The 12,764-nt window shown below is 38.5% G+C and overlaps 1 protein-coding gene across 1 annotated transcript in view; it reads right to left on the bottom strand.

Annotated features, from left to right (window-relative positions):
- IL1RAPL1 (interleukin 1 receptor accessory protein like 1) overlaps positions 1–12,764 on the bottom strand; it is a 1,269,227-nt gene that overhangs the window by 498,106 nt on the left and 758,357 nt on the right. Inside the window, exons 4-5 of the mRNA XM_057495499.1 lie at positions 4,249–4,435; positions 1,565–1,718 (exon numbers count right to left, since the gene is read on the bottom strand). Of these exons, the coding sequence (XP_057351482.1) occupies positions 1,565–1,718; positions 4,249–4,435 (341 nt within the window). The remainder of the gene's footprint in view (positions 1–1,564; positions 1,719–4,248; positions 4,436–12,764) is intronic.

Here is a 12,764-nt window from a genome sequence, read left to right as displayed (position 1 = left end):
TTTTGAAACTTCTTTGTCTCAGTCCCCATTCCTTGGAAAAACTATTTCAATACAGATTGAGAGCAAAAAACAATAATAAAAAATTATTGTAAACAAAACCCATGCATAGACAGTTATATTTTTCACTGTTCCATGAAGTAGCAGGGAGGTAAAGTGGTAAGGTGTTCATTTTAACTTTATGTGCAGAGACCTATGTTACACGCAGAAAAACTGAAAACCAAAGTAGTGTGAATGCACACATGCATACCATAGGTGCATAGTATAAGACAGAATGTGTGCTTACTATTCCATGTATCATGTATTGCAAGTGTTGGTTATGAACTGGGGCTAATATTATCAAAGGCATTATTTTACCAAAGAGTACGTTATTTTTCTTTCAGTCAGAGAAATTGTTGCTCATCAAATGAATTTCATGAAATCTGATTTAGTTTTTAAGTCAAAATATATCATAATGTCAAGATTTGAAAGAAAAGATGACTACTATAAGGGTGACTACCACAAAACATTTCTTATATGCAAGGAAACTATTTTAAATGAATCCGTGAACCAATGACCATCTCTTTAAAGGATTTTATACCCTGTTTAAACTCTTTTCTATGTTTCCTAAGTATGATTTGTACAAAAAAAAGTCACTGAAAAAAACTCTTATCTTAATAAGATAAGAATAATGTCTTTAATCTCCTAATTTTGCTCTTGTTTTTTTCCCCCTTTTTTCTCTTGGAACCACTTTCAGAGAAGAACACGATAAAGTAAAAAAAAGCTATGAATATAAGATTTTGCATGACAGAAAAATGACAAAAATAATGCACATTAGGATATACTTCTGTATTTTGCAAGTTGATTTCATATATATTACCTCACCTCATTTGATCCTCGCAAAAACTCAAGAAGTAAACAAGGCAAATTTTACCACTGCCATTTTATACTCGAGGAAACTGGTATCTTGAAGGTTGTGGTGATTCAAGTAAGGTGAAGTGACAAGTGAGCTATAGATTCGTGATAACAGACAGTGCTCTGAATCTTGTTTTTGTGTCTTCTATCTTAGCAACCAGATATGAGAATGATTCCATGAACTGCATCTCACATAATTATTCAATTATTGCACCTGAAATTACGTTATTTTTCAAATTCATGAAAATACGTATGTCAGATTCACAGAGTGATAAGTGAATAAAATAGTAATTTTTCTAATTTCAAGCCAGTCAGAGAGGCAGAGGTAGATTTCATGTATTCCATTTCAACACTCTAGAAAATGTTGTCAAGAATGATACCACTTCAAAATATAAGCATAGTTTTCTGAAACTGTAAACTCATTATTTCAAGTAGTTTCAAAAGCTAACATTTTTATAATTCCCTAAGCATGTTTTCTTTAATCTTTCAAATGCATTCCAGTGCAAGAAGACTTAAAAGCAAGGAGAAATACATTTGACCTATAGGTATCCGCTCAGCATTTGCTGAAGTACCTCTTTCACTGGACAGACTAGAAAACATCATCATGCAGCACACAAACCAAACTTAAAATGTAGTTTCAACACTTGCAAATGAAAAACTGAAGACTGGTTACCTGTAACAGTTAATTCAGTGGTTCTTCTCACAACAAAGCCTCCATATTTTAATTCACAGGTATAATTTCCAATGTCATCTTCTCTGACTTCTCTTATAAGCAGGGTATCTCTTTTGAATACAATACTTGGCCTCCATGTTTTTGTCCTACATTCCTACATGAGGAACATAAAATCTTTGTAGTATATATAGCAACTAAAAAATAGAGAAAAGTATGTTAAAGCTTCTAAATTTATATTTTAAATGGACTGAAGAGTTTGTATTTAAGTTTAGAGATTTTTTCATACTTCCTCTACAGCTCTGGGAAACCAGGTACCTCAATTTGAAGAGTATATTTAGCAAGAGTCACTTTATTAGCTTCTAAGATTAGTGACGCTAAATCAGTTATGTATTGATTCATAAGACATAACAAAAGAGACATTTGTTAAGATTACTCCTGACATCATTTTTAGAATGCTCCACATTTGATGACTGTGAAATTAACCATCTTGATACTGATAATATAAAATACAAAATTCATTATTTTAGTGGAAGGTAGAAAATCTAATTCTAGAGAGGGAAATGCCTCTATTTCAATATTTTAAATCTTTTACTGTTGCATTTAGGAATAATTCAATCACTTCATAGCATGTACATTCCATAATCCATGAAAGAAATTGCCAACATTTATAAGAAAGGTCTTTATAGTCCCATAAATATCTATTTTCATTGTTGATGGACCTACTAAATTATGGTCTCTGAATTAAGCTTTGGATTATAAGGATGTTGGCTCAGGAGATTTCTCTTTTTGCCAAAACAGAAGTCCATTTAGTCCTCTAGCCAGAGTTGAAATCAATGGAATGAGGATAAAATAGCTTTAAGCCCTTTGACACTGTTCAGAGATAATATTATTTCTAAAAACTCTTGTTTTATTGCCAAATCAAATTTTGCAGACCATTAATTTGATTATTGGCTCAATGCCTTTGTATAACTTGGAGACAATGATCCAGGTATTTTAGACCAAAATGTACATTTTGTATCCTATTAGTTGTATAAACTCCTAATTGCATAAATTATACACTGAATGTATGGAATATCTATTGCCTTAACTATGGAAAAGTATCTGAAGTGTTACAAGACTTTTAAATTCCATATCTACTGTACCTTCTCCCATCATTCCACTGATGACGGTCTTTATAGCTGAAGGTCACGATGACTGGAATGGTGGTAGAAACATGACTGAAGGACCCAAATTGAGGCCAGCCATTTCAAAAATTGAGTGTGTGTGTGTAGTCTTTATGTTTTAGCAAATTTTCAGATACTGTTTCCAAAAAGTAGGAAAAGGCGCATAACTCTTAAAATCAACATATTGGTGAACAACAAGGAAATAAAATGTCTGAAAGCTCAATGTACTAGAAAAACATTTGTTCTTGGGACCTTGGATCAAACTCCCCCAGCATTTCTTCCCTGAAGCAATCATCAGGGCTTGCTCAGGGTAAGCCTGTGGAAAGCAAGCACACCACAGAGAATCAGGGTGAGAAATACCAGCACAATTATAAAAGGGTAAAAAGAACACAACTCATCTGCACAGGAACAAAAATCAGTGGGGCTAGTGTATGAGGACTGTTTAACACTGTTTAGGATAGAAATCCAAGGGAAAACTAGAAAAATCAGTCAACAGTTTCCTTAATTTTCTGAATCCTCCACTGCTTATTATCAAGAATCAAGATTAAGTCTTATTCCGAGAAGAGCATTGCTAATTTTGGCAAATCCATTAAAAACTGTTCAAGATTTGTTTCTAGTTTCATTTCTAACAAGTTTTGAATTCATGAGCAATCAGTCATGAGGCCTCACATTCTGTATACTGACATTTGAGCATCTAGTTATTAAGAGGCCCAGCTTCCTAAATTCCTACTTACAGAGAGTTGGACAAAGCAAATTTTACTCTAGGAATCTTTAAGCTATGGTTGAATATTCCAAACAAATGTTCCCAGCATTTATATTGTATTTTCTTGAGTATGTTCAATAACGAAAAATTATTTCATGGTATAAATACGCTGAAGAGTATGTACATATCTTGAAATTCAGTGAAGATGTGATAGGAAGGACAGGGCAGGGGTTGAATTATCCTCCTTAACTCTAAGGTTTCTTTTGGTTTTTGAAAAAATGTTAATCTAACACTATTTTTATAATATTATACACTTTTCACCTGGTGTTATTTTTTTAAATATGTATGCTTTTATACGAAGAGGATTACAATATGCACAAAGATATGACCATTAAACAGAACATGTCAAGGAAACTAGTGTACCATTCTTATCACATAAGCAAGCCAATCTTTTCTCTCCTTGTTTGAAAGCATTTGGATTGCTTACATGAAGAGCACTGAAATGAATGCTTAACACATTTTTGTTCCTGAAATGATCAACATAGATGACAACAGATTTAAAAGAACTCTCAGTATAAACTAGACATAAACATAAATATAACAGCTTATTACAATGGATTACCAATATAAATACTGCCTAGAATCTTTCTAAGCCACTGGTTTGCAAACCTGTAATGACCAGCACAATTTGCTATAGTATTTTAGGAAGGCAAAGCTGAACTGTATCACAGCTATTTAAATAATTTTTATCCAACTTGTCCAAGAATAAGATATACATTAATTTATTTACAAGCAATAAAATCATTCACAGCCCATACCTTATACCATAGGATTTCAGGTTCTCTGGTTGGTAGTAAAAAGTCTTCTATGTCGCGGCATGAAATTTCCTTGCTTTTGCTGAGTTCTGCTTTATCAAAGTACTTCATCTTGGAATTGTAGCAGAGTCCAGTGTCATTTTCACCCACTGTCAGTGAGATGGATACTTTCATACAGTAAGTGGAGTTTCTATAAGGAAACAGAATAAATAGGGTGGTCTGATGTCAACAAAAAGCAAGTGCTGCCAAGGCAGTGTGTTTACTTCACTAAAAAGAGACAGAGAGAAAGAGAGAGGGAGGGATTGGAAAAGAGAGAAAAGCAAAAAACCGGTGGATTAATGTTGGAATTTTGTGGTTTATTCCATAGCGTTCTCTCTCTTGCCCACCAGCTAGACAACGCTTGGATCTGTGAAACTATTCGTACATTTTTTCATTTGCTAGAAAAAAAAATTTTGCATTATATACAGTTTTTGCTTGAAAAAATGTTCAGCAGAGATTTTTGTATCTAGAAAAATAAAGAGAATAAAGGAAGATTCAGGTCAGGAAAAAATGTCAAGCCTGGGTTTATGTTAAAATTGGCAAACTCGACAGAGAAGTAGAAAAATGTAACTGACCTACTAAGCATAATGGAAGGACAGGAATAAGGCTGCTCAATTCTTATAGTACTGGTTGTCTTGGTAAGAAGACAGGTTATCAATGAGTCTGGGAAGAAAACAGTCTTGAATAAAAGTATTGCAAACTCATTATCTTTACAGACCCATATCCATTTTGGTTGGGACTTGGAGTCCAGGTTGTCAGGCTAGAGTAACATTCTGATTTATTATGTAAGGACAACCCTATCCTGACAGATTCTACAGAATCAGTTCATAAATCTTTACTCCTTGGTGGTACCTAAATCAGGTTTATAACCTGGAATACATGAGAATAGAAATCATGTTAAGAAGAGTTGGACCAAAGGAAGTTTTCTTGTAAACTGCACTATTTCTGTTTGCTAGCTACTTAGGTCTCTGGACATTCAATGAACACTGATAATATGTCAGGTACTGTGCTCGGAAGTGAAAATAAAGAGAGAAATAGAACATCAGATTCAAGGTTTCGTAGAGAATTTCTCCTTTGGTAAGTGCCTAACATCTTATTTGTGTGCTTGGCCATCAAAGTCCTGGATTTGAGTTTCATTGCTTACCATTGTAAGGCTGGAGGCACCAGAGGAAAGAGTGAACCTGCTGGACAAGCTCAGGCCTCACCAAACAAGGTGAAGAGACCAACAGGTTGGGGTCTGACAACATTCCAGAGCCTGATCGGATAACATTCCTAACTAGAGCCCTTCCCCCAAGCTAAAGGATTAGTGGTAACCTTCCAGTACCTGGCTAAAGGCCAATGAGAGACCCCCACGTACCCTAGGCGAGCCAATCCTCGCGCCACAGTATGCCTGTGCTCTCCCTCCCCCTGCCTTCTTTAAAAACTTACTGCCTGCCCTGCTGAGCGTGACTTCCCCAGCCTGTGATAGCCAGACCAGGGAACATCACGCGGGAATTGCATTCAAATAAACTACCTGGCCCTTTGTTGTCTCTCTTCGCCTGCTTATTTTGGCTAGAATTTATCTTACAACCATCTCTGCAACTTTGGACAACTTATTTAACCCCTCTGAATCTCTGGTCAGTTGTGGACATTTGTCCAAGTATTAAATGGGATACAATCAAAATCTGCTTGGCCTGGAATAGGTACTTAGTGATATTGGCTGCTCTCTCCTCTGCACTTGTGCACGTGGACCAGTTTCCAAGCCTCTCTCCTCATTCAGTCAAGGTGCATTGATATTTAAGCAGTTCCTTGATTTAGATTCTTGCTTTTTAAAAATGCTAATATGACATGATGACAATGGCTACAAACCAGCGAGGTTAGTTGTAGTAAAAGAGAAAATATATTTGGCCTTTGTCTCTGGTTCCTGGCACAGATCTCCTAAAACTCTCAGAATTTCCTGAGTGATAGGATTGTCTTTTGTTCTTCAAAAGAAGCTCCTTTTGGTCACACCTGAGTTTATGCTAATGAATTAATTTAGGGTGGATGCCCTAGATAGCCTTAGGATGGAGCTGGTCAACAGAAAGACCAAGTGATCAGAGCTTTGGAATTTTCAACCCCACTCACTGACCTTCAGGGAAGGGGACAGGAACTACAGACTAAGATCTATAAAAAACACTAGAATAGAAAGATTTGACAAGCTTCTGGACTGGTGAACACATTCAGGTGCTGGGAGGGTGCCATGCCTAAAAATGGCATGGAAGTTCTGTGCCCCCTGCCGGATACCTTGCCCTACGCATTTCTTCCATCTGTCTGTTCATTTGCATCCTTTAAAATATCCTTTGTAATAAAGCAGCAATAGTAAGTAAAGTGTTTTCCTGAGCTTTGTGAGCCATTCTAGCACATGATCAAATCCAAGGAAAGGGGTTGTGAGAACCTGATTGGTAGTCGGGTCTCTCAGAACTGGACTTGGTATTGACATCTGAATTGTAGGAAGGGCAGTCTTGTGGGACTGAGTTCTTAACCTGTGGGATCTACTGGTAATTCCACATAGATAGCATCAGAACTAAACTGAACTGTAGGATATGTAGCTGCTGTTGCAGAATTGCTAGGTGTAGAAAAACAACTCAGGTATTTGGTGTTAGGAGTATTGAGAATAGAGGAGAAAAACAGAGGTTTCCTTTATTGTTAGTTATTCAACTTTATATATGGTCACAGAGGAAACTGCCACAAAATTATTATGTAGAATTATTGAATGTAGCTGTCTTTCACTTCATATAGTATGTAGCCTACAAGTAGATCTAAGCTACTTCATAAGGTGAAACCCTTAACTTTTAAACAAAGTCAATCAGTAGACTGAAAAAAGTCCTGAGAGAATGTGTTCAGAGATTTTGCTAGAATGATAAGACATATTCCCTGTCCTCAGCCCCTCACAATCCGGGAGTAGGGATGCACAAGCATGCAGTTAAAATTTAATGTGATAACCACTACAAAGAGCTCTGCACTACCACAGTGTCAGAGAAGTAAGACGCCGTGAGCTGTGATACCTGGTTATCTTAAAGAATAAGCAAAACTTTGGCAATTTCAAGGAAAACCACTGTTCTGGGAGCAGTAGACACAAAGGCTCGAAGGCCTGCAACAACTTGGCATGTTTCAGGAATTACAAATAATTTGGTATGGCTGGATTATGAAGCGGTGAAAAAGCAACCAGCAAGAACTGAGACTGGAGAAGCAGGCAGGAACCAGAGGGACTCACCTAAAGAACTGCAAAGACTTTGGACTGTATGCTGGAAAATGAAGGCGTCTGGATTTTAGAAAGATTTATCTGATTGGCAGTGAGAAAAATGGATGGATTGGAAAGAGGACAAAGTACAATGAGGCAAATTAGAAAGCAACTTCATTCATTCAGGAAGAAAATGGCAGCTCTAACAGAGGCAACGCCCATTGAGATAAAAAGGAGGGATCATGGTCAAAACATATTTAAAATAGAGAATCAATATGACAGTGAAGGAACAAAGGCAAGAGAGAGGCATCCAAGATGACACAGAATTTTTCTCAGATGAGTATATGAAAGGTAGAGTTGGTCTTTCAGCCTAGAAAATTCTGTAAAAGAAACAGCATGGAGAAAAAAACAAGTGTGTTACATTTTATCTTGAGCTTTACACCCAAGTAGGAAAAAAATCCTCTTTGGGTTTGCCAGCAATATTGCTCATGCATTATTTATTACTTTTACTATAGTACAGACTAGAGCATTCTCTTTGCAGGCTCATTTAAAATTGTTTTTTTAGAAAAAAATAATTGAAATTAAGCTATTAACTATCTTAGGACATATTCAAATGTATCTTAAGAAAATATTCAGGTTTTGGAGTAATACTGATATTTGTACACATTAGAACTCAAAGAACAGATATTCATAAGAAGTAAATCAGGGAATTTTAATTTTGAACCTTCCACATCAGCCTTGCAACTTTACGAATCTTAGGTTTTCTTCTTTCTCAAACTATTGATTAGTGCTGTTTGTTCTTTCACACCTCCTTGTATCAAATGCCAGACTTTTTTTTTTTAATGTATTGTGTTGCTACTGGGTTTCAGCCCCAGGGCAAGTTCACCATGGATTCAATGTGACCAGAGAAATGACAGCAGAATGTTCTTGGGGTGAAAGGGTTATACCCAAGTTTATTTCCACAGTGGCAGGTCAATCACTAGAATCCCATCCACTCAGAGCGAGTCTGCATGCAGCAAGCTGGTCTCTGTCTGGGCTTCTGTCCTCGGCGCTGCCACGACTCCAGGCTCTGCTCTGCTCTCCTGCAGCCTTGCAGCCGTGCCACCATGGCGCCCAGAGCACTGGGTGGATGGAGCTCTTTATATAGAGTCAATAACAATGTATTGTCCACACGTGTGTAGTGAGCTAGCTGACCAGGGCCAGGTGAGAATCCTGGCCACAGGAACCTTCATTTTATCCACACTCCACCCCTCCAGGATTCTTGCCTCTCAATCCTCTGCAATGGTCCCTATGCAAGAAAGCTAGAGCATTGTAACCAAATTTCATAATCTATGATAATACACAAATAACAAAAATTACAACAAATTATAATAACCCAGAAGACTGAGGGGATACATTGCCACCAAGTGCTCATCCTGGCTGTATTCATACCAGTTCTACTCAAATGAGTTGACCAAAAGGACCATGGGTGGGCCTTACAATACCCACCTTCTTCAGCCTCTCCAGCAAAAAGTCTTGCAGACACACAGGCCGATCTTGTAGCTTTATCTCTGGCGTCTGCTTTGTCCTCAGCAGCTGGAATGCTGCTCTGGTCCCTGTTGCTACAGCTCCAGTCATCCAATTTTTTTCTGTCTGCTCCTGCCTTTTCAAACCAACCCACATCTGGGTCCTCATGACCTCCATGGGGCCCTTTAAATTCTTCCTTGGAAAAGCAGACCATATTTCCTTTTGTGCTTGACCCTGAGCACAGAAGCAGAGCATGGAGTGCTCCACAACCTGGGGAGGGGGCTGCACCTCTCCTGGAAGAACCCACGGTTGGCAAGTCCTTTGGGCTTTCCACCAGCTTTCAACTGTGTCGGGTTTCAACCGAGGAGGGGCTGATGCCTCTGGCACCGGCAGGGCTCCACCCGCACCTGTTCATCAAACCTCCACTCCTCCATGTCTGGGGCTGACCGCTCCACTATATCCTGCCCCTGCCCCACAGCACCTGGCAGCTGCACCCTCATGCTGCTCCTTCTTGGGCCGCTGCTCCTTATGCTGCTTCCTCTCGGGCTACCATGACATCCTTTACTATTTCCACAGCACTTCATAGTGACGCCATTTCAGTCACCAACAAATTTTCTTTCTCTTGGGGTGGACCCCAGTCCCGCACCCCTTCACAGTACCTCACGTCTACATGGGGACACTCGAATGTCTCCCCATCCATAGGCGCAGTTGCTGAAACACTCCTCCCATGAGGGCAGCCTGTTCTTTTTCCTTGGTCATCAGTGAACCCTGCTGACGTCGCCAATTGCCTTGCCAATGGGGTTCAGCCCAGGGCAAGTTCACTATGGATTCAATTTGACCAAAGAAATGACTGTAGAACATTCTTAGGGTGAAAGGGTTGTACCCAACTTTATTTCCATGGTAGCAGGTCAATCACTAAAGTTCCATTTACTCAGAGCCAGTCTGCATGCAGCAAGCCCGTCTCTGCCTCTGGGCCTCTCTGCCCGCACAGCCGTCCTCTGGGCCTCTCTGCCTGCACAGCCATCCTCTGGGCCTCTGTCCTCAGTGCTGCCACCATTCTAGCCTCTGCTCTCCTGCAGCCTTGCAGCCATGCCACCGTGTCACCCTGAGCACTGGGAGGAGCTCTTTATATAGAGTCAGTAACAACTTATTGCGCACACATGTGTAGAGAGCTAGACAGCTAGGGCCACATGAGAATCCTGGTCACAGGAACCTTCATTTTATCCACACGCATATATACAGGCAGGGTCGAGTTAAGATCAAGAGCTCTAAAGCCCAACTGCAGAGGTTCAGATTCCAGCTTGATCATTCATTCATTACTTGTGAAAATTAGGGAAAGTTACTTGCCTCTCAAGGCTTCCATTTCTCATATGTATTGGAGAAAGTAATATTGAAGACCCCATGGGTTGTTGTAGGAATCAAATGTGTTAAAAGGCATAAGGAACGTAGGCCGGTACCAGTCTTACTGTGAGCACTCGCCAAGCATTAAGTCCTATTATCAGTACTGATTCCCCTGTTCTTACTTCCTTTATATTTCCATTTTGCAGTGGAGCTACAGTGTTTGTTTAGAAGGTAGCTTAGATAGACAGTATCACCATGATGATGCCTTCAGTTATTTGGTGTTTCACTAGTGCAAAGCATCAGAATCCAGCTACGTCCTTATATTTTTCATCTGGCATATCTGAATGGGCTAGACAAGAATGAGTCAAGTTAAAAAACATGGACTCCTTACACTAGCCATCCCCTCCTGCTCTTTGATCAACGCATCTGACCTCTAGTTTTTTGAAAGTGGCTCCGAATGAACACACTTAACCATTCTTATTTTCCTGACTTTTATTCACCAGCTTTTGAAGTGACTGCTGACTTACAACTGTCTGGTAATGTCTGGAATTCCAGACTCCCCAGGATAGCACTATTTTCAAATTACTTTCAATGTTTTAATACTTGTTTACTGTTTCTGTTCATCAGGAGGTGATTTTAGAAGCTAAAAATAAAGCAACTTCCAATGAATGCTATAGTCCTATTTACTGAGAAAAGCTAACAGGAAGCAAGCGACTTGTGACATATTAATAAACATATGATCCCCCTGAGGGGAATTACACACTCTCAAAGTAAAGAGTACCATCCACCACCATCAAATTTGCAGTACAACTGCTACAGCGCTGTGGCTCTCTGCCAACAGAGAAACACTGCGAAATAGGGTAAATGGGGTAAGGCAAATTCTCCTACAGGATAAATAGCAGCAGCATGTATTCACCCGGTTTCTGTTGTTTATGACAGATGGGCTGCAACCTAGGCAAAAAGTTCAATCACGACTACTGGCTTCAGTGTTTATAAATGGCTAGAGAGACAGAATATACACGTGTGTAGAGAAAACAGGTGCTCATAACTGAGAGTTGACACTCAATTGTCCTTTCCAGTGAAGAATAATATGAATGTAGATTAAAAAAAGACTTAGTTTTCTCTGGCAAACGTGACCCTGCACTACACACCAAGTACACATAAAGTATTGGACAAACAACAAGCACACTTTTTTCAGCCTCCTGAGTTTACAGCAAAGGGATTCAAAGCCTAAAGAAGTCAACTTGTCAAAGTTCCACTACCTAATTAGTAGCAGAAATGGGGTTAGAATAGTTACATGTTTATATACATATAAATGCATATGTATTTAGCTATAAACTATATATATATATATATATATACACACACACATATATGTGTATATATATATATATATATTTAGCGTTGTTTAAAACAAAAGAAAGCTGCCCACTCTTAGCCCCTGGCTTTATCTTCTAAAATAGATGTCTTCTAGAGAAAAGCAGAATATGATCTACCTTGAATTTCTGTGTAAATTTGTCTGTAAAATCTAAAAAAAAATTTAAATCTAAAAAATCTAAACAAAAAGTCTCCCAAATCTAATAAGGATGAAAAGGGAGCAAGCAGCAGGTCTTAAAGAAATATTATAATTTTTTTCAGCTCTTTCTACTATGTACTTTTTATTTCTTTACAAACTTGTAAAAGAATTGGCTGCTGAAAGAACTGGGTCCTGTCTTTTAAGGGAGTAAAAAATAAACCAGTGCAAATATTGGAAACTAACAAATATTTTGGATATAATCAAGAAGCAAATATATGACACACAAATAAAATAATGTTCTAAGTACAGACTCAGGAAGGCGGTACAGTGCCCAGCAGTTCTCCACAGGTTTCTTAGCAGTTTGCTAATCTGAAATAGAGAAAGAGTCACAATAGGCATGGTTGGCAGCTCTCAGAGATTTAAAAACTCATCTTTTAAAGGATGACAACGTTGTACAACTATGGATTGAGGTATGGAAATGTAGGCAGTGCAGGCAGGAGGCAAGAAAGTATGTGTGGAAAGGGAAATATTGTATATTTCCCGATGAGCTGATTAAGGATAATGAAACCATGGTATGCCATACCTAAGGGTAACACAGTTTCAATTATTCTGTCAGCATACTTTCTATGCATGCTAATGTGTAGTGCTCAGTGTCTTTCTTACTCTAACAGAATTACCAGTAACATGATTGTTAAATATATCCTGTAACAGCATCACTAAACACTTGGCCTGTATATATGTTGATTTTCAGGTCCCTAGAGGAAATAATAACATTTCCATAATGTCTGGATATCTTTTCCCACATTATGAAGTGCTGAGAAAGATAGTGAAGACTTCGATCCATGTTTTTAAAGGACTGAGTTGTTTTCTGCTTATGTTTTACCTGGTCTACTGTAACATTCACTGGTCATTTTTTAT

The sequence above is a fragment of the Manis pentadactyla genome, chromosome X, assembly GCF_030020395.1.
Source record: "Manis pentadactyla isolate mManPen7 chromosome X, mManPen7.hap1, whole genome shotgun sequence".
NCBI lineage: Eukaryota > Metazoa > Chordata > Mammalia > Pholidota > Manidae > Manis > Manis pentadactyla.
The sequence above is the reverse complement of the archived record's forward strand: the minus strand, read 5'-3'. Positions and strand labels throughout refer to the sequence as shown.